The sequence below is a fragment of the Aotus nancymaae genome, unplaced genomic scaffold (genome assembly GCF_030222135.1).
Source record: "Aotus nancymaae isolate 86718 unplaced genomic scaffold, 86718_ANA_hifiasm-v0.15.2.pri h1tg000040l, whole genome shotgun sequence".
Taxonomy (NCBI): Eukaryota; Metazoa; Chordata; class Mammalia; order Primates; family Aotidae; genus Aotus; species Aotus nancymaae.
This window is the reverse complement of record NW_026988454.1, coordinates 126,362,346-126,385,033: the sequence shown is the minus strand read 5'-3', so window position 1 is coordinate 126,385,033 and position 22,688 is coordinate 126,362,346. Positions and strand designations below refer to the sequence as shown.

Below are 22,688 nucleotides of genomic sequence, written 5' to 3'. Positions count from 1 at the left end.
AATAGTTATTTCTCTCTTTTTTTTTTTTTTTTTTTTTAATTTGAGACAGAGTCTTACTCTGTCACTAGGCTGGAGTACAGTGGTGCAATCTCAGCTCACTGCAACTTCTGCCTCCCAGGTTCAAGTGATTCTCCTGCCTCAGCTTCCCAAGTAGATGGGATTACAGGTGTGCACTACTATGCCCAGCTAATTTTTTATAATATTTTTAGTAGAGACAGGGATTCACCATGTTGGCCAGGATGGTCTTGATCTCTTGACCTCATGATCCACCTGCACTGGTCTCCCAAAGTGCTGGGATTACAGGCATGAGCCACTGTGCCTGGCCAGTTATTTCTAATTATAAATTAGTAGATGGACTTTTGACTCAGAGAAGGGAAATACTCATCCTGTGGATGTCAGTGTTTTCATTGCTGTGACAACATTTTCTCACTGTAAATTGATAAGCTGGCATGCTGTATAACAAATCAGCCCATGGAGTTTGGTTATTATGAGTCAGATGAAAGAAGCATCTACTCTAGGAGTATTGACACAAACATTTCTGGATCTTCTGGGTTGAGGGAAGTCAGATTCCAATGTGTGGTGATTTCTCAGGGAAGGTACCTCTGCCCTTTAATTTATTTTTCTTTGTTTTTTTTTTTAGACTGAGTCTTGCTCTACTGCCCAGGCTGGAGTGCAGTGGAGTGATCTTGGCTCACTACAACCTCTACCTCCTGGGTTCGAGCAATTCTCCTGCCTCGGCCTCCCAGGTAGCTGGGACTACAAGTGTGTGCCACCACATCCGGCTAATTTTTGTATTTTTAGTAGAGATGGAGTTTTGCCATGTTGGCCAGACTGGTCTCGAACTCCTGACCTCTTGATCTGCCCACCTCGGCCTCCCAAAGTGCTGGGATTACAGGTGTGAGCCACTGTGCCTGGCCCCCCTTTAATTTCTTTGGGAAACATTTTGCTGGCCTGTTTTCTGGTGGTGACAATAATAATGATACACTAGAAATATTTATTTCTATAATCTGAACACTAACTGTATGGATAGAATGTCTATCTTCTGCTTCCTTTCTTTCTGTCTTAAAGATAGCATTACATTGGGTTCCTTAGCAATAAGTATATGATCAGGATAGAAACTTCATTTACCGCATGTATATTTCAGTGTTGAACTCACCAATGGACATTTGATGACATGATCCCAAAATTACATAAATTACCGAAGAACAGAAAGCTGCATAAGCGATGTTGAGAGGAGGAATCAGTTGCCTTGCCAGCAAACTAAGTGTCAGGCCTGAAAAGCAAGATAATTTAAGAAAAAGTAGCTTGGCTTTAAAAGTCACCTTAAATAAAAACTGTAAAGAACATTTAAAATAAAAACGATCCATGTGTATAGCTGACTGAGTGTGGTAATTGTATTTCTAAACATAGAGTCTTTCATTAGTACTTTTTATTGTCTTCTTTGATTCCTAGCTTATCTTCCTATTTTGCCACATGCTTTTACATTTCAATTCAATATCATAGGCTCAAACATCTTTCACTGCAGGGTCTTAATGTTAAACATGTGAAGCAAATACCAGAGCAATAAGACCGCTAATTCCAACAGATCAAAAGCAGCACCATCCTTATTCCTAGTCGAGCACATGAAGGCCCTGGGAATTCTCCAGGGCTGAAGATAAAACTGGAGAGCAAGGCAAGCATCACACTTCACTGACTTGAATTTGGTTTGTGTTCATTTTGTTCTATAGCCCAATCACTCCAACCTCTTCCTTCAGCTCCTTCTTTACTACTTACTTTCTTTTCTAGGAAGCACCATGTGACTTTGGAAATTTTGAAGTGAATGGACTCACAGGCATAGTGTCACCCTTTTGATGTTTCAAGCCCATACTTCCTTCCCTAAGGGTCTGTCCTTAATTTACATCATACCAATATACTCATCTAAATTCAGTTATGAATTTAGTGAGCCGATTTATTGTCTTAGATAAGCAAGGCTCCTTTTTATAAGACATTTCAAGCATATACAAAAGTAGGCTATAATGAATTCCATAAATACCCATCATCCACTTCAACAATGGTCAACCCATAACCAATCCATGTCTCCACTCCTCTCCCACCCTATATTACTTTGAAGCAAATCCAAGGCATTTGATTATTTAATCTGTAGATATTTTGGTATGTGTCTCTAAATGATAATACTCTTCTAATTTAACTGCAATAGCATCATTATCCACTCAGTGTTCAAATTTCCCTGATTATCTCACAAACGATTGTTGTTGTAGAGGGTCTCTAAGATGATCCACAATGGCCAATTGGTATTCTTGCCCTTGTACAACTTCCTCCCCCTTAAGTGTGGAACCGACTTACTAACTTCTTTCTTTCTTTCTTTCTTTCTTTCTTTCTTTCTTTCTTTCTTTCTTTCTTTCTTTCTTTTTTTCTTCATATGAGCTGTGGCTTTGTTGTATACTAACTTGTTTCTAAGGAGTAGACTATAACAAAGTGACTGGATGACACTTCTGAGATTTGGTTGCAAAAAGACTTTGGTTTCCATCTTGGTTTTTCTCTCATTCAGGTCACTACCTGCCAGAGGTGGCTTCAAAGGTTTGTAATCTATATAGTCAAGACAGAGTCCTGGGCTTAGAAGGACTCTGCACTTGGTTTAATGCTTTGCTGTCACTGTCTTGAAATTCTGAATAATTTTTGAACTAAGGGCCCTGTGTTTTTATTTTGTATTGGGCCCAACATATATAGTCAGTCCTGCCAGCTGCCATGTTATGAATATGGAGAAGCCAAAATGAGGAGGAACTCAGGCCTGCCAACAGCTACATGAGTGAGCCTGGAAGCAGATCCTCCAGCCTCAGCAGAGCTCTGAGATAAACTGCCATCTCACAAGAGACCTTGAACCAGAGGTATGGTGGGTTTTGGAGTGGTCTTTAAAAAATTATTTGCTGTTACATGTTGTGCTTTGTTTTACAATCTGTGTGTTTAAATCAGGACCCAAATATGGTCCTCATGTTGGTTAATATGTCTCTTAAGTCTCTTGTAATCTGTACAATTTTTTCACCACATTTTTTTTTCTCTAGGCAAGGCTCTACCGATTGGAAGAAAGAGAAAACCTACTCAAATTAGCTTAAGCAAAATAGGAAATTTATTTAAAAGGGTACAAAGGGCAGTTAGACCTCAACAAAGACTGGAACCAGAATTCAAAAGCCATCAGAAACCAAGGTTTCTACCTCCCCATTCTCTTTGTCTCCAGGGTTCATGGTATCCTGTCTTTGTTACCAGTTTGGGGCTATTATGAACAATATTGCTATGAGTATTTTTTGTTTGTTTGTTTTGTTTTTGTTTTGTTTTTTTGAGACGGAGTCTTGTTCTGTCGCCAGGCTGGAGTGCAATGGTGCAATCTCAGCTCGCTGAAACCTCTGCCTCCCGGGTTCAAGCGATCTTCCTGCCTCAGCCTCCCAAGTAGCTGAGACTAGAGGCACACACCATCATGCCCAGCTAATATTTTTGTATTTTTAGTAGAGACAGGGCTTTATAATGTTGGCCAGGATGGTCTTGATCTCTTGACCTCGAGATCCACCTGCCTTGGCCTCCCAAAGTGCTGGGATTACAGGTGTGACCACCTCACCCAGCCACTATGAATATTCTTGTAAATCTGGTACACAGATTTACAAGTTTCTTGAGAATATATAGCTTGAATTACAACTTCTGGGGCATTTACTGAATAATGCCAAACTGTTTTCCACATGATTGTGGAATTTATGCTCCTACCAACAACGTATGACAGTTCCCATTATCCACATCTATGCTAGCACATGATACTGCCAGATTTTTAATATTAGTGTGTATGGTGGTAACTCATTTAAATTTCATTTTCCACTTTACTTATTACTAATAATGTTGAGCACCATTGTCTAGTTATTTTTTATGGATTTATAAGAGTATGCATATTATAAATAAATCCTTTTTTGTGTATTGTGTTGCAAATATCTCCCATTCTGTGATTTGCTTTTCAATCTTTGTTTTTTTTTTTTTTTGAGATGGCATCTTGCTCTGCCTCCCAGGCTGGAGTATAGTGGTGTGATCTTGGCTCCTTGCAACCTCCACCTTCTGGTTCAAGTGATTCTCCTGCCTTAGCCTCCTGAGTAGCTGGGACTATAGGTCCACACCAACATGACTGGCTAATTTTTGTACTTTTAGTAGAGATGGTGTTTCGCAGTGTTGGCCAGGCTGGTCTCAAACCTCTGACCTCAAGTAATCCACCCACCTTGGCCTCCCAAAGTGCTGGGATTACAGTCATGAACCACCACACCCAGCTGCTTTTCAAACTTTATAGTGTCTCTGAATAGATAGAAGTTCTTAAATTGTACTTAATTCAAATTTATCAGTCTTTTCCCTTGGACTTTTCCTTTTGCTTTTTGTGTCTTGTTTAAGAAATCTTTTTCTACCTGAAATCATAAAGATATTCACTTATGTTATTCCAAAATGTCTTTTTTGCTTTAACTTTTACATTTAGGTCTTCAATCAACCAGGAATAGATTTTTGTGTATGGTGTGAGGTAGAGGTCTGAAATGTTTTTTACATATAAAGACCCTATTGTTTTACATCATTTGTAATTAAAAGCCTGTCTCTGGGGCCGGGGGAGGGGGCGGGCAGTGGCTCACATCTGTAATCCTGGCACTTTGGGAGGCCAAGGCGGGTAGATCATAAGGTCAGGGTTCGAGACCAGCCTGGCCAACATAGTGAAACCCCGTCTCTACTAAAGATACAAAAAAAAAAAAGAAAGAAAAGAGCCTGGCGCAGTGGCTCACACCTGTAATCCCAGCACTTTGGGAGGCCAAGGTGGGCAGGCCACGAGGTCAAGAAATGGAGACCATCCTGGCCAACATGGTGAAACCCCATCTCTACTAAAAATACAAAAATTAGCCGGGCATGGTGGCATGTGCCTGTGGTCCCAGCTACTCGAGAGGTTGAGAAGGAAGAATTGCTTGAACCCAGGAGGTGGAGGCTGCAGTGAGCCAGGATTGCGCCACTGCACTCCAGCCTGGCGACAGAGCAAGACTCTGTCTTAAAAAAAAAAAAAAAAAAAGAAAACAAAGAAAAGAAAAGAAGCCTGTCTCTGTAGTGACATATCTGATACACAATATGTGATTCATATATGTGTCTCTTTTTTTCTGTTTCATTGGCCTAATTGTCTATCTCTGCAATATCATACTGTCTTAATTGCTCTAATTAGTTTAGTAATAGTTTTGGTAATTAGTAATCTCCATTTTTATTGTGAAATACAACATACTCGTAGAAAATGCATTAAAATGGATTAATAGATGTCAAGCTTACTTATGTTTATAAAACAAACACTCACATAACCACCACCCAGGTCTTTGATTATAACTCCACCTCTCCCCACAGAAGGATTCATTATTTTGCCATTTATGGTAATAATTTCTTTGCTTTTCTTTACTAGTTGTGTACATATTCCTATACAATATAGTTTAATTTGTCCTCATTTTGAAATTTATATTAATAGTTACACTGTACACAATTTTATTTCTGCTGCTTTTTTTTTTTTTTTTTGAGACAGCATCTTGCTCTGTTGCCCAGGCTGAAGTGCAGTGGTATAATCACAGCGATTCTCCTGCCTCAGCCTCCTGAGTAGCTGGGATTACAGGCGCACACCACCACGGCTGGCTAAGTTTTGTATTTTTAGTAGAGACAGGGATTCACCATGTTGGTCAGGCTAGTCTTGAACTCCTGATCTCATGATCCGACCGCCTCAGCCTCCCAAAGTGTTAGGATTACAGGCGTGAGCCACTGCGCCCAGCCCCAACATCTTAAAATTTTTTTAAATTTTAAACTAATTTTAGAATTACAGAAAAGTTAGAAAATTAATGCAGTTTCTGTATATCCTTCCACAGCTTCTCCTAATGTTAACATTTTATATAATCATCGTATATTGATCAGAACCAGAAAATTATCATTCGAAATTAAAAACTTTATTTGAATCTCATCGGGTTTTTCACTAATGTCTTTTGTTTTGTTCTCAGATTCTATCCAGAGTCTCACATTTTATTTAGTTTTTATTTCTCACAGTTCCTCAATTTTTACCTGTCTTTCATGACTTTCACACTTTAGAAGAGTATTAATAGATCAGTTATTTTGTCAAATGCTCCTCAAATTTGCTTTGTCTTATATTTTCTCATGATTATACTAAGGTTATACACTTGCGGCAAGAATACTACAGAAATGATGTTGTATCTTTCTTGATGCATTGTATCACAGGATTCATGATATCCATATATTTTACTACTGGTGATGCTCACACTGATCACTCAGTTAAGCTGTTTTCTCCTATGTTTTCTATTGTAAAGTAGTGGGGTAGTTAATAAATATCTTGAGGCAGATATTCTGAAAATATGCAAATCCTGTTTCATAGTTTTAGCATCCACTGGGTGGATCTTATGTACAATTAGTACCATAGTGTTTTCCTAAAGGTGATTTTGTACTTTCTTCTTTAATTCTACATTTATAAATTGGAATTCTACCGTAAAGAAGATCCAGCACCTTTTTTTTCTGACACAGAGTCTAGCTCTGTCATCCAGGCTGAGTGCAGTGGCACGATCTTGCCTTACTGCAACCTCTGCCTCTGGGGTTCAAGTGATTCTCCTGCCTCAGCCTCCTGAGTAGCTGGGACTACAGGCTTGCGCCACTATGCCCAGCTAATTTGTGTATTTTTAGTAGATACGGGGTTTCACCATGTTGGCCAGGATGATCTCAATCTCTTGACCTTGTGACCCACCTGCCTCAGCCTCCCAAAGTGCTGGAATTACAAGCGTGAGCCACCGTGCCCAGCCATGATCCAGAACCTTTTTAATAAGGTTTTCATTGTATTTTTGTGCCATTTCAATAAAATTATTGTCATTAGTATTCAAATGTAAGTACAACTTTTGAATTATTCACACTATAAATTATTTTATTATTCACATCAATTAAACTAATATATAATTCCTTAACCAAGTATTAAGAGCTGGTTGGATTCATTCATTCATATAGCTATGTAATCTTTTTTTTTTTTTTTTTTTTTGAGATGGAGCCTTGCTCTGTCACCTAGGCTGGAATGCAGTGGTGTGATCTCAGTTCACTGCAGCCTCTGCCTCCCAGGTTTAAGTGATTCTCCTGCCTCACCCTCCTGAGTAGCTGGGATTACAGGTGCATACCACTACGCCTGGCTGAGTTTTATATTTTTAGTAGAGACCAGATTTCCCCATATTGTCAAGCCTGGTGTCAAACTCCTGACCTCAAGTGATTCACCTTCCTCAGCCTCCCAAAGTGCTGGGATTACAAGTGTGAGCTACCACGCCCAGCTATGTAATCATTTTTATTCAACAAATATCTTTTGAGTATCTACTATGTGCTAGGTATTGTGGTAGATGCTAGATGTACTTGTATACTCTAACGCCATTCTTATTTTGATACAGATGGCTTGTTAATTTAGCAGTGTGTATCCTCCAAATTTGGTCTTTATTTAAATATAAGTAGAAACTGATAGAGGGCTCATAGTTAAAGCATCAATTTCCACAGTTCAGCTGTCTCATTGTAGCATGATAGGAATATGCTAGAAATTTTATTCATAGAAATAAAGTGACTATATTAATACAAATGGGCCATTTTGGTTGTAGCTGCCACATGAAAATTTCTTTTTATAGGAATGCAACTAGCACATATAGTAACTTAGTGTGAATACTCTCTTATTCTGAGAATGTAAGGCTGGTTGAATATTCAAAAAAATCAATTAATGTAACCTGCCATATTAACCATCTAAGAGAAAAACTGCATGGTCATATCAATAGATGCAGAAAAATCATTTGACAAAATACAACATTCATTTATGATAAATTTCTAAGCAAACTTATTTTGAGTTTGATGAAAGAGTAGATGAAAACTTCCCAATAAAATGCATCAACAAAAATTGTACAGCTAACATAGTGGTGCAAGACTAAATGTTTTCCCTCTAAATTCAGGAACAAGGCAAGAATGTTTATGCTCACCACCCTTATTTAACATATTATTGGAAGTCTTAGCTGGTACAAGAAGCAATAAAAAGTTATAAAGACCATTCACATGAAAAAGACATAAATATAACTGTCCCTATTAGCAGATGACATGATTGTCAATGTAGTTAATTCCAGGAAATCTACAAAAAATTCTTAGAACTAATAAATGAGTTTTAGCATACAAGAAAAACACACAAATATCAATTATATTTTATATGCAAACAATGAATAATTGCGGACTGAACCATCATGGAAACCCCCAAAATGAAATACTTTCGCATAAATCTAACAAAATATGTAGGATCTGTATGCTGAAAACTACAAAAGGCTGATGAAAGAAATCAAGGGACCTAAATAAATGGAGAGACACCATAATTGTGGATTGAAAGCACCATCATAAAGATGCCAATTCTTCCTGAAATGATCTATAGATTTAATGGAATAGCTATCAAAATCTCAACAAAATCTTTTTTTGGCAAATTTAAATAAGCTGATTATAAAATGAATATGGAAGAATTGCTACAACAATTTCGAAAAAAAAAAAAATTGCTGAAGGAAGCACATCACCCAACCTTAAAACTCACTGTCAAGACCTGGTATTGGTAAATGGGTAGACATATAGGTCAATGTAACATAGTGAAGAGAATTTAGAAGGAGACTCACACAAAAGATGCCTATTTGATCTCTGACAAAGGAGCAAAAACAGTTTACTGGAGGATATTCTTTAAAATGGTGTTGAGGCCAGGCATGGTGGCTCATGCCTGTAATCCCAGCATGTTAGGAGGCCAAGGCAGGAGGATACTTGAGGCCAGGAGTTCCAGACTGCATTGAGCTATGTTCACACCACTACACTCCAGCCTGGGTGACAGAGCAAGATCCTGTCTCTAAAAACAAAACAAAACAAAAGCTCAAAAATTAACAACAAGAAAAAATTAAAACCTCAATGGAAAAATAGGCAAAATACTTGAACAGACCCTTCAAAAAAGATATGAGGATAGCAAGTTAGGCACATGAAAAGATGATCAACCTCATTAACCATTAGGGAAATGGAATTAAAACAATGATGAGATACCACTACGTACTTCTTAGAAGGGCTAAAACAAAAGATAATAAAAATGAGACTATGAAAATCAAAACATTTTGCTCTGAAAGACTGTGTTAAGAGTATGAAAAGGCAGGCTCCAGACTAAGAGAAAATGTTTGCAAAACACAAAAAACAAAAGGACTAGTATCCAGAATATACGAAGAATTCTCAGAACTCAATAGTAAAAACAGAATTTAACTAGAACATGGGCAAAAGAAGTGAAGAACCATTTTATGAAAATACACAGATGGAAATTAGCATATGAAAAGCTGCTAAGTATCACTAGCCATTAAGAGAATGCAAACTAAAACCACAGTGGGGTATCACTGCATGACTATCAGAATAGCTAAAATAAAAAATAGTGACAACAGCAAATGTTGGTGAGGATACAGAGCAACTGGATCACTCATAGATTGCTAGTGGGAATGTGATATGATAAGCCACTCTGGAAAACAGGTTAGTGGGAAAAGGCAACAGGCAACTCCTATACACTCCAGCAACTACATTCCTAAGCATTTATCCCAGATAAATGAAGACTTAACATTCATTTTAAAAACCTGTGTATGAGGTCGGGCGCTGTGGCTCACGCCTGTAATCCCAGCACTTTGGGAGACTGAGGCAGGTGGATCACTTGAGGTCAGGAGTTCACGACCAGCCTGGCCAACATGGTGAAAACCTGTCTCTACTAAGATACAAAAATTAGCTAAGCATGTTGGTGTGTGTCTGTAATCCCAGCTACTTAGGAGGCTTTGTGCCACTGTACTCCAGCCTGGGTGACAGAGTGAGACTCCCTCTCAAAAAACAAAACAAAACAAACAACAACAACAAAAAACACCTGCACATGAATGTTCATATCATGTATATGTGTAATACCAAAACCTGGAAGCAACCCAGATATCTTTCAGTGGGTAAATGTTTAAATGAACTGTGATACATATATCGTGGACTATTACTCAAAAATAAAAAGTTATAAACAATTTTTTTTTTGAGACAGAATCTCACTCTGCCACCCAAGCTGGAGTGCAGTGGCGTGATCTTGGCTCACTGCAACCTCCACCTCCTGGGCTCAAGCGATTCTCCTGCCTCAGCCTCCAGAATAGCTGGAATTTCAGTGACTAGCCACCATGCCTGGCTAATTTTCGTATTTTTAGCAGAGACAGGGTTTTGCCATGTTGTCCAGGTTGGTCTTGAATTCCTGACCTGAGGTCATCCACCTGCCTCAGCCTCTCAAAGTGCTGGAATTACAGGCGCGAGCCACCGTGCCTGGCATAAACAACTGATATATACAACAATCTGGATGAATCCCCACAGAATTATGATGAGTGAAAAAAAAAAAACTATAACAAAGGGTTAAATGCTATATGATTCCTTTTAGATAACTTCCTTGAAATGTCAAAATTATAGAAGTGAAGAACATATTAATGATTGGTAGGGAGTAAGAGGAGACAAGGACAGGAGGCAGGTAGTGGTGGCCATAAAAAGACAACTTGGCTGGGCGCAGTCGCTCACGCCTGTATTCCCAGCACTTTGGGAGGTCGAGGCGGGTGGATCACTTGAGGGGTCAGGAGTTCGAAACCAGCCTGTCCAACATGGCGAAACCCCGTCTCTTAAAAAAAAAAAAAAAAAAAAAGAAGACAACTTGAGGGATCTTTCGTGGTGGTAGAAGTGTTCTTTATCTTACTTGAAACAATGTTGATATCCTGGTTGTGAGATTGAATTATAGTTTTGCAAGATATTACCATTGGGGAACTGGGTAAAGGGTACATGGGTTCTATCTGTTGTTTCTTACAAATGCATGTGAATCTATAATTATCTCAAAATAGTTTAATTTAAAAAATATTGACAATATTAAGTGCTGATGAGGATGTGGAGGAAATGAAATTCTTACACTTTCCTGGTGGGAGTGTAAAATGGTAGCAAAAACCACTCTGGAAAACAGTTTGGTTGTTTCTTATAAAGTTAAACATACACTTACATATGACCAGCAATCCAGCTCCACCTTAATAAAATGAAACCTATGTTCACACAAAACTTGTATATGAATGTTCATAGCAACTTCATTTGTGACAGACCAAAACTGGAAACAAAATCTCTATCAACAAGTGAATGGATAAACAAGCTGTGATATATCCCTATCATAGAATATTACTCAGCAATAAAAATGAACTATTGAGCCGGGTGCGGTGGCTCACGCCTGTAATCCCAGCACTTTGGGAGGCCGAGGCGGGTGGATCACGAGGTCAGGAGATCGAGACCATCCTGGTCAACATAGTGAAACCCCGTCTCTACTAAAAATAAAAAATTAGCTGGGCATGGTGGCACATGCCTGTAATCCCAGCTACTCAGGAGGCTGAGGAAGGAGAATTGCTTGAACCCAGGAGGCGGAGGTTGCGGTGAGCCGAGATCGCGCCATTGCACTCCAGCCTGGGTGACAAGAGCAAAACTCCATCTCAAAAAAAAAAAAAAAAAATGAACTATTGATACACACAACAATTTGTGTGAATCTCAAAGGCATAATGCATAATGAAAGAAGCCAGCCTTTGAAATTTACATACTGTATGATTCCATTTATGTGATATGATTATATGATACGATTCCATTTATATGATATGCTCAAAAAGACAGAATTATGGTGCTGAAGTGGTTGATCAGTGGTTGCTAGGGGTTATAGATCAGGGAGGAGGATGTGACAAAAGGTATGGCACAAGAGAGTTCTGGAAGTGATGAAACTGCTCTGCATCCAGATTGTGGTGGTGGTTACACAAATCTATATATGTGTTCATTTTTTTTTTTTTTTTTTGAGACAGAGGCTCACTCTGTCACCCAGGTTGGAGTGCAGTGGTGTGATCTTGGCTCGCTGCAACCTCCATCTCCTGGGTTCAAGTGATTCTCCTGCCTCCACCTCCCAAGTAGCTGGGATTACAGGCACACACCACCATGCCCAGCTAATTTTTGTATTTTTAGTAGAGATGGGGTTTCACTATGTTGCCCAGCCTGGTCTTAAACTCCTGACCTCAAGCAATCTATCTGCCCAGGCCTCCCAAAGTGCTGAGATTACAGGTGTGAGCCCCTGGTCCCAGCCATATGTGTTAAAATTAATCTGACTATACACCAAAAGGGAAAAAAGCAATTTTACTATTTGAAATTTATAAGCAAGTAAATATTTAAAAAGTTATCTGTCTTCCCCAATTAACAGTGCTGTGCTAGAGTTGGATTTCAGCTACAACTTGTCCATCTTGTTGACCTGTTTTGTGATATCTATAACCTGCCCAATCACAAGCTTCACCCCTGCCTGCTGGGCCTCAGAAAAATGGAGAAATGGAGGTGTTTAAAGACTATGTGGGGAACTATAAACTATTGTGAGTAAAGGATTTATAAAATCCATTCTATTTTTTGAGGATGAATTTGACCTTGGGTTAACTTTCTAGCTCTGTTTCCCTGGAAACCTTATAATGGTAGCATGTCAGCTGTGTTACCAGGCAGAATTGCTTATGGTAAAAATGAGCCCAAATAGTATACTCCATCTGGACCAAGAAGACTGTGAATGAAAGATAAATATCCAGTTGGAAGCCCTACCTTTGGGATTCTCTGAGAATAGGACTCTTGTAACTGGACATGTCCCTTGTGGGACTCTGGAAGCAATGTTTATGGAACTGTTACAAGAGTTGTTAATTCCTATTTGAGAAATTAGGTTTGTAAAACCCAGATAAGCTCCCACTCCTATCTGTGTGATCTTGTTGTCTTACATCTGAACTGCTACTTGGAAGACCATAGAGTGGGCACTGGATTGCTTGTCACTTGCTGGAGAGATACTGGCATGCTATGTTTCCTATTATTCACTTTTTTTTTTTTTTTTTTTGAGACAGTGTCTTGCTTTGTTGCCCAAGCTGGAGTACAGTGGTATGATCACTGCTTACTACAGCCTTAACCTCCTGGACTCAGGTGATCCTCCCACCCTCAGCCTCCAGTGTAACTAGGACCACAGGCACGTGCAACCATGCCCCACTAATTTTTGTACTTTTTGTAGAGACAAGGTTTCACCATGTTAGCCAGGCTGGTCTGGAACTCCTGAGCTCAAGCAATCTGCCTGCCTTGGCCTCCCAAAGTGCTAGGATTACAGACATGAGCCACTGTGCCTGGCCCATCCTTCACCTTTCTAGGTAAAACCAATGCCAAGTGAGATGTATTATAGTTTTAAGTATGAAATAGCTAGTTAAGGGAAAAAATAACCAAGAGTGGGTGTTGCAAGTACTCTGAAAAGCATTCAGGGGTTTAATCTAAACCAAGTCTTTTGGAACCATTCTGGAGAGGTTAGAAATCTGGCAGATAAGGGAAGAAATGGTAATGCTGTGAATAAAATTCAATTTTTTTTCTATTCATCTAGCACAAGTGATTTTTTACCCTGGGCATATGGACAAGGTCTGATTTATTGCCTTTGGATGAACAGGCTTTAGATCTTCCTTACCTTGGGGAACTTGCACAAGGCCAACACTTACACCAGCAAGTAAGTCTCCAAGAAGCCAATCCTTGAATCGATACATACACATCCATTCTAGGAAGGGAAAGATTGTAAGCATGCATCGTAGGAACCTGTGCCATGAGCAGCTGTGAGAGAGAAGAGACTTGGTTAGTTTCTCCAAAGAAAATGCCTGCATAGCCAAGAAAATGCATTTGGCCCACATAGCCAAAAAATAGCAGAATCTTATCAGCACTACTGACAGTTTGACATGTTGGACCAGATAATTCTTTGTTGGTGGGCTGTCCTGTGAATTACAGGATGTTTAGCAGCATCCCTTGTCTCTAACCATTCGAAATCCGTAGAACTCCCTCCTTCAGCTGTGACAGCTAAAAATGTCTCCAGACATCAAGATATTCCCTGGGGGACTAAATCACCTTAGCTTCAGAATCAAGTGCTATGTATATGTCAAGAACCAAGCCATATACATCCAGCATATAATCAGTTCTGTGTTTTTATAGGATATTTGGGAAGAATTAAATCTACCAAATTTTCAATAGAAAAATGGACTGCTGTTGTTTTCTCTTGACAAGGACAGTGTTTTGAGATGGGACATTGATAGATGGAAGGGCAGTTAACACGTTCATATCATTCCCAATTAGGAGAGTCCCCAAGTACAAGGCAGGTGCACAAAGAGTGTTTTTTTCTAATTATGACCCTCTGTGGAGGAGAGTAGAGCACTGCACTAATTTTTTTTTTTTTTTAAGACTAAGTCTTGCTCTGTCATGCAGGCTGGAGTGCAGTGGCGTGATCTCAGCTTGCTGCAACCTCTCTCTCCTGAGTTCAAGCTATTCTCCTGCCTCAGCCTCCCAAGTAGCTGGGATTACAGGCATGCGCCACCATGCCTGGCTAATTTTTGTATTTTCAGTAGAGATGGGGTTTTACCATGTTAACCAGGCTGGTCTCAAACTTCTGGTCTCAGGTGATCCGCCCACCTCAGCCTCCCAAAGTGCTGGAATTACAGGCATGAGCCACCACACCCAGCCTGCACAATTTTTACCAAACATTTACTCTGTCTTACTTTGACCTATGACATGTAGAAATTAGCAGAAAATAGAGAATATGATGTCCTGTGCTTAAGGACTTAGTTATGTAAAGAAACAATTTTATAAAATAAGGCTTTATTGTCCTTTAGCCCAGTAGATCCCTGCTAGGTGCAGTTTTGTTTCCCTGTGTACATTTGGCAATGTCCAGAGAGTTTTTTTTTTTTTTTTTTTTGAGATGGAGTCTTGCTCTGTCACTCAGGCTGGAGTGCAGTGAGTGGCATGATCTTGGCTCACTGTAGCCTCTGACTCCCAGGTTCAAGTGATCCTCCTGCTTCAGCCTCTCAAGTAGCTAGGATTGCAGCATGCACCATCATGCCCAGCTAATTTTTGTATTTTTAGTAGAGAATGGGTTTCACCATGTTGGCCAGGCTGGTCTTGAACTCCTGACCTCAGGTGATCTTCTCGCCTCGGCCTCCCAAAGTGCTAGAATTACAGGCATGAGCCACCGTGCCCAATCAAGAGACATTTTTTATTCTTGCAATTGACAGGGTAGAGGCTAAACATTATAGAATGCATAGGACATTTCTCCACAAGAAAGAATTTTCTGATCCAAAATGTCAATGATGCTGAGATTGAGAAAACCTGTTTTACTCTCACAACTATGAGCATTACTATTGCTAAGGTAATTAATGCCAAATAAACATGACTTTACCAAGGTCACAGGAATAAGTGTGAGCAGACATGGGGCTAGAAACCAAGTCTTTGATTTCTAGATCAGTGTTCTAGCCACTCTCCTACCTCCAAAGTTTCTATTGACAGCTGTGAAATGCTGCTCGACAGCCATGAGCAAGACATTGGTTTGGAAGAAACATCACATTGCTGTTCTTAGGAGAGTCCTTGGGTGTGAGGCAGGTGTACAAAGTGTGCTCTTTCTAATTATGAGCCTCTGTGGAGGAGAGGAGAGCATGGTACTGGAACAGTTTGTTCCGTTACCTGGTTCAGTCTCCCTTCTTTTCTGTGTGTCAGTCACTCAGGGTAAGACCAGCCATCCAAGGCAGAGTCATCAAAGCTCTTCCCCAAGGTGAAAAATACAATAGACATGGAGAGATGAGGCTTTAAGAATGACAGGAACTAAGGAGGGAATTAGAGGAACAGAAGTTGAAACTGATGAGGGAACAGTATTAGCAATTGAATCTGGATTTAGACATGAATCTGGATTTTAGTTAAGACATCTTAAAAGTGAGAAATGGAAGAATCAAAATGAAAGCACAGGGGAGATTTTGATAAGAGTGGAGATTTGCAGTTGCAAAAGAGGAAGAAAATGGGGAAAGAGATAAGTTTTCTGCAGAAAGGAAGTGATGAGGTTAAAAGATTATTTTATTTAACATTAAAAAAACTCACTTATCTAGTGCTATTTCCTAGGTGCTTTACAAATACTCTTTCAATCCTCATGCTTTATGAGGCAGGTGCTATTATCATGTTGGTCTTACAGGTGGGGAAACTGAGGCACAGCAGGGTTGGGTTGAATAGCTTACCTAAGGTCACATAGCTGAGAAGCAGAACTAGGATTCAAAACCAGGCAGTCTGGCTTCAGAATTGTGCTCTTAACCCCTGTGCTGTGCTACATTTCTGGTTAAAATTCAGGAGTGGAGAGAACTGTGTGTTTTAGAAGCAGGGAGTAGCAGTTGCTATAAAGCTCATGGGAGGCAGAATGAGTCAGATTTAAGTGTCTGGATGGCAAGGCTAAGTAAGGAAGGAAGGTAGAAAGAAGATAGGGTGAAGTTTCATTGGGAATACTTATTTATAATGAGGGTAAAGTCAGGAAAAAAGACTATCGGCCGGGCTCGGTGGCTCACACCTGAGTTCAAGACCAGCCTGACCAACATGGTGAAACCTTGTCTCTACTAAAAATATAAAAAATTAGCCAGGTGTGGTGGTGCACACCTGTAATCCCAGCTACTTGGGAGGCTGAGGCAGGAGAATCGCTTGAACCTGGGAGGTAGAGGTTGCAGTGAGCTGAGATCGTGCCATTGCACTACAGCCTGGGTGACAGAGCAGATTCCATCTCAAAAGAAAAAATAAAAGACTATTATATTGTAGAGACAAAGCCAATGTTGTCCCCAAATGCCCTCTTTGGCACATGTATCTGACCCATCCTGGAGCAGAGGAAGTGAGAGGACTAGGGAGGGATATCCAAGACCACGACTTGCAAAAGTCAGGATATGGGCAAAGGAGAATGCCTCAAGGAGGAGACAGTCTGGAGCAGGACTGTGTAGGGACCTTCCACACTTGTCACCAACATGTCAACATACCAACATGTGCCAATTGTGGGTGATAAACCAGGGGATAACAGGAACTCATAAATTCAGAGTATGAGTGAGGACAACTTGAATAATTATGATTACTATAATGATGTAGGTCATGAAGGACTCTTAACCTGAAGTTTGTGGATCCCCAAGCGGTCTTTAGATAGTATTTGGGGATATGTGTAAAATTATGTAGGATAACTTATATTTTTATTTCACTAACCTCTTTAGCATTTCCTTCAATTATGAATGTTGGCAACAAATCACAGTAGTATCAGCAGAACTTGACTTTTTCACCAGTAGAAATCACAAACATTTCTTTTTTTTTTTTTTTTTTTTTGAGATGGAGTTTCGCTCTTGTTACCCAGGCTGGAGTGCAATGGCGCAATCTCGGCTCACCGCAACCTCCACCTCCTGGGTTCAGGCAATTCTCCTGCCTCAGCCTCCTGAGTAGCTGGGATTACAGGCATGTGCCACCATGCCCAGCTAATTTTTTGTAATTTTTAGTAGAGACGGGGTTTCACTATGTTGACCAGGATGGTCTCAATCTCTTGACATCGTGATCCACCCGCCTCAGCCTCCCAAAGTGCTGGGATTACAGGCGTGAGCCACCGCGCCCGGCCAAAATCACAAACATTTCTATATTACATTACAATTGCTACAGAGATCTTGAAATATTAATTACATTCATCACTACTTTGAAATTATGGTAGTTATTAGACCCACATTACTAAATAACACAATTTTGGTATTTTTTATATTTAGATAACTGTATTTCAATGTAACTGGTTTTCCTTATAATCCTGCTTATTTTATGCATTAAAAAATTATTTGGCCAAGGTCATTGATTAGGAGAAGACAATCTCTTCAACAAATTATGCTGGGAAAATAAATACCTACATGTAAAAGAATAAAGCTGTACCTTTACCTTACGCTATATACAAACATTAATTCAAAAAGGATCAAAGACCTAAATTTAAAAGCTAAAACTGTAAAATTCTTTTTTTCTTTTTTTTTTTAAGATGAGGTTTCACCATGAAGGCCAGGCTGGTCTTGAACTCCTGACCTCAGGTGATCCACCCACCTTGGCCTCCCAAAATGCTAGGATTACAGGTGTGAGCCACTGCACCCAGCCTGTAAAATTCATAGAAGCAACCATAGATGAAAATATGCATGATCTCAGCTGAGAGTGGTGGTTCATGCCTGTAATCCCAGCACTTTGGGAGGCCAAGTGGGGTGGATCACTTGATGTCGGGAGTTTGAAACCAGCCTGGCCAAAAGGGTGAAACTCCATCTCTATTAAAAATACAAAAATTAGCTGGGCATGGTGGTACACACTTGTAGTCCCAGCTACTCAGGAGATGAAGCAGGAGAATCGTTTGAACTTGGGAGGTGGAGGTTGCAGTGATCAGAGATTGCACCACTGTACTGCAAACTGGGTGACAGATTGAGACTCTGCCTCAAAAAAAAAAAGAAAAAAAGAAAAGAAAATATACATGCTCTTGAATTTGACAATATGGCACCAAAAGTCCAGGCAACAAAAGAAAATACAGATGAATTGGATTTCATCAAAATTGAAAACTTTTCTACATCAGCCAGGCACGGTGGCTTACACCTGTAATCCCACCACTTTGGAAGACCTAGACGGGTGAATCATCTGAGGACAGGAGTTTGAGAACAGCCTGGCCAACATGACAAAAACCCATCTCTATTAAAAATGCAAAAGTTAGCCAGGTGTGGTGCCACATGCCTGTAGTCCCTGCTACTCAGGAGGCTGAGTCAGGAGAATTGCTTGAACTGGAGGCAGAGGTTGCAGTGAGCAGAGATCGTGCCATTGCATGCTAGCCTGGGCAACAAGAGTGAAATTTCTTTGCAAACAAAACAAAACAAAAAACTTTTCTACATCAAAGGACACTATCAACAGAGTGAAAAGATGACCTACAGAATGGGAGACAATATTTACAAATTTATTAGATTTACAAACATATATCTGATAAAAGTTTAATATCCGGAATATATGAAGAACTCCTATAACTCAACAACAAAAAGACAAACAACCTAATTTTACAAAGGAAAAAGGAAATGAATAGACATTTCTCCAAAGAAGATATACAGTTAACTGATAAACACACCAAAAGATGCCCATTGTCTTTAGTCATCAGGAAAACGCAAGATAAAAGCAAAAACAAAAAACCACAATGAGATACCATTTCATACCTAATACGTTGGCTATAATTTAAAAAATGGAAAATAACAAATGTTGGAGAGGACATGAAGAAATTGTATATTGCCAGTGAAAATGTAAAGTGGTGCGGCTACTGTGGAAAACAGTTTGGCAGCTCCTTAAAAAGTTAAATTTATCACAGATGTATGATGTGATTCAACAATTCTAGTCCTAGTTATGTCCCTAAACAGATCTCCTGTGCCAATGTTCATGGCAGCATTATTTACAGTAGCCTAAAGGTAGAAACAACTCAAATGTCCATTAATGAAATGAACAAAATGTGGTATATAAATACAACGGAGTATTATTCAGCCATAAAATGAAACAAAGTTCTAATACATGCTACAATATGAATGAAACTTGAAAACATTATACTAAGTGAAATAAGTCAGACACAAAAAGACAAACATATAGTACGATTCCACTTAAATGAAATAGCTAGAATAGGCAAATTCACAGAGACAGAAAGCAGAAGAGAGGTTAGTTGGGCTGAGAGTAGGGGAAACAGGGAATTATTGCTTCACAGAATTTCTGTTTGAGGTGATGAAAAAGTTTTGGAAATAGTGGTGACAGTTGCGCAACATTGCGAATGTCAATCATGCCTCTAAATTGTACATTTTAAAATGGTCAAAATAGCCAATTTTATGTTATTCATATTTCACCACAATAAAAAGCATTAAAAAATTATTCTGAAAGAGGTTGACTAACTTTATCAGAGTGGTAGAAGGTTCAGGTTAAGAGCCCCTGAACTGTAGGACCTAGCTAGTCACAGGGTGTATCAGAGGTGGTGGTGGTAGATTCTGCCTTGATGATCATGAGTACCACCATGAGGGCACTATTGGATATGAGACTAGAAGAATCTCATTCCCCTACCATTAATCAGTTCACCATGGCTATCTTATTATTATTATTATTGTTTTTATTATTTGACACGGAGTTTTGCTCTTGTTGCCCAGGCTGGAGTGCAGTGGTGCAATCTCGGCTCACTGCAACCTCCACCTCCTGGGTTCAAGCAATTCTCCTGCCTCAGCCTCCCGAGTAGCTGGGATTACAGGCATGTGCCACCATGCCTGGATAATTTTGTATTTTTAGTAGAGACGGGGTTTCTCCGAGTTGGTCAGGCTGGTCTTGAACTCCCAACCTCAGGTGATCCACCCACCTCACCCTCTCAAAGTGCTGGGATTACAGGCATGAGCCACTGCGCTCAGCCATTATTATTAATATTTTTTGAGATGGAATCTTCCTCTGTTGCCCAGGCTGGAGTGCAGTGGCGCAATCTCAGCTCACTGTAACCTCCGTGTCCCAGGTTCAAGCAATTCTCATGCCTCAGCCTCTCAAGCAGCTGGAATTACAGGCATGTGCCACCGCGCCCAGCTAATTTTTGTATTTTTAGTAGAGACAGAGTTTTACCGTGTTGCCCAGGTTGGTCTCAAACTCCTGGCCTCAAGTGATCCTCCCACCTCAGTCTCCCAAAGTGTTGAGATTATAGGCGTGAGCCACTGCTCCCAGTCGGCTATCTTACTTTTTGTCAGGAGTCTGGTAGTGGTGGTCGATTGAACAATGGAATTATGAAACATCCTCCTTAGATACTGTAGGGACACCCACAGTCTTTATGCCCAAGAAGTTTACAGTCAAAAAGGTGCTACAAGACAAACCACAAAAATGACTAAAGAAAAATTACACGATAAACTGCAGGATTCTGATTACAAGAACTCAGACAAGAAAGACAGAAGTGGACACCAAAGGAGTCAGGTTAGGTTTCAGTCCTGCCCGGCTCAGTGGCAGCTGAACGATCGGACACACTCACCGGCACTGGACGTGGTGTCTGAAGGTGGTGATGTTGATGTCCATGTTCCCAGAAGAGGAGGCCTTCCTTTTGTATTCCTGTTGAAAGGTCTCCTCATTGTACACTTCGCGCTTAACATCATATTCGAACGGGTTTTGCCTGGACTCAGAGCTGAAGCCAGAGATGGCACTCCTCTCTAGTCGTGCCATTCCTGGATGAGTGGAAAGAGATCAAATAAAAAAGCATTTTAAGTAATCCAGATCCTCAGCACAGTTTTGAGGAAATAAAATTTCTATGTAAAAATGCTTTACACTTGCCTAGCATGTTTCAGTTGTACCAAACTCTTTCTCAATGTTGCACAATTTTATGTGTATTCTTCTCAGTTTTGAGATGGAGACAACAAAACCCAGAAGTTCAAACAGCGTTTGCTGTCTGATACTTATTAGAGCTAGGACTAGAACTCAGGTGTCCTGCTGGGAGGCCTAGTTTTCTTTATATTCAACTGTGTTGATATGTTGCAGGAAAATGATCAAGAGGTAGACAGTATCAATCAACAATTTTCATTGAAAATGCTCGCTATCCAGCATATATGAAGGGTTAAATGCTCAATACAATTGTTCTAACTCCTCCTTTATCTAAAATAGCAGCCATCATTAACCCTTCACCTTTTACTTTTCTTCACAGCACTTGCCAGCACTAGATTCATTATTTGTCTGTTTGCCCATTGTCTGGTTCCCCCATAAAATGTAAAGCCAGGAGGCAGGATTATGACTGTTCACAGCGGCAGCCCCAGGACCCAAAATAATGCCTTTCACTTTGCAGGCCCTTAACAAATATTTCTTGAATGGCTGCCAAGTATATAGTTAGTGGCCTCATGGTCTAGAAGAAAAAGCTACAGAAGTTTGAGACTAGACTGGACAACATGGTGAAACCCTGACTCTACTAAAAACAGAAACAAAATTAGCTGGGCTTGATGGCATGGGCCTGTAGTCCTAGCTGCTCAGGAGGCTGATGAGGGTGGGAGGATCATCTGAGCCCAGGAGGTAGAGGTTGCAGTGAACCAGGATAGTAGTACCACTGTACTCTAGCCTGGGTGTCAGAGCAAGACCCTGTCTTGAAAAGAAAAAAAAGTCCTATATTATCCTACTCTTCTAAAAGATTGGAAAGGTAGAGTAAATGAGGATGGATAGGGATCCATCTCTGTGAGAAAGTATAACCATTCTTGGCCAGGCGCTGTGGCTCATGCCTGTAATCCTAGCACTTTGGGAGGCTGAGGCAGGCAGATCACCTGAGGTCGGGAGTACGAGACCAGCCTGACCAACATGGAGAAACCCTGTCTCTACTAAAAATACAAAATTAGCCAGGCGTGGTGGTGCATGCCTGTAATCCCAGCTACTCGGGAGGCTGAGGCAAGAGAATGGCTTGAACCCAAAAGCTGCAGTGAGCTGAGATCACGCCATGCACTCCGGCCTGGGCAACAAGAGCAAAACTCCCTCTCAAAAAAAAAAACAAAAAAACCCAGAAAGTATAACCATTCTTAATATTCAGTACTTTGAACAATAAAAAAAACCATAAACTCAGCCAGGTTGGTAGCTCACGCCTGTAATCCCAGCACTTTGGGAGGCGAAGGCGGGTGGATCACAAGGTTAAGAGTTCAAGACCAGCCTGGCCAAGATAGTGAAACCCTGTCTCTATTAAAAACACTAGCCAGGCGTGGTGGCAGGTGCCTATAATCCCTTCGTTAATGGACATCATT

At 40.2% G+C, this 22,688-nt stretch overlaps 1 protein-coding gene across 1 annotated transcript in view; it reads right to left on the bottom strand.

The window, feature by feature from the left end:
• The window catches only part of SLC26A8 (solute carrier family 26 member 8), a 98,145-nt gene extending 76,938 nt beyond the window's left edge, over nucleotides 1-21,207 (bottom strand). Inside the window, exons 1-3 of the mRNA XM_064361121.1 lie at nucleotides 20,954-21,207; nucleotides 13,580-13,719; nucleotides 1,157-1,273 (exon numbers count right to left, since the gene is read on the bottom strand). Of these exons, the coding sequence (XP_064217191.1) occupies nucleotides 1,157-1,273; nucleotides 13,580-13,719; nucleotides 20,954-21,141 (445 nt within the window). The 5' untranslated portion in view covers nucleotides 21,142-21,207. The remainder of the gene's footprint in view (nucleotides 1-1,156; nucleotides 1,274-13,579; nucleotides 13,720-20,953) is intronic.
• Nucleotides 21,208-22,688: the final 1,481 nt, after the last annotated feature.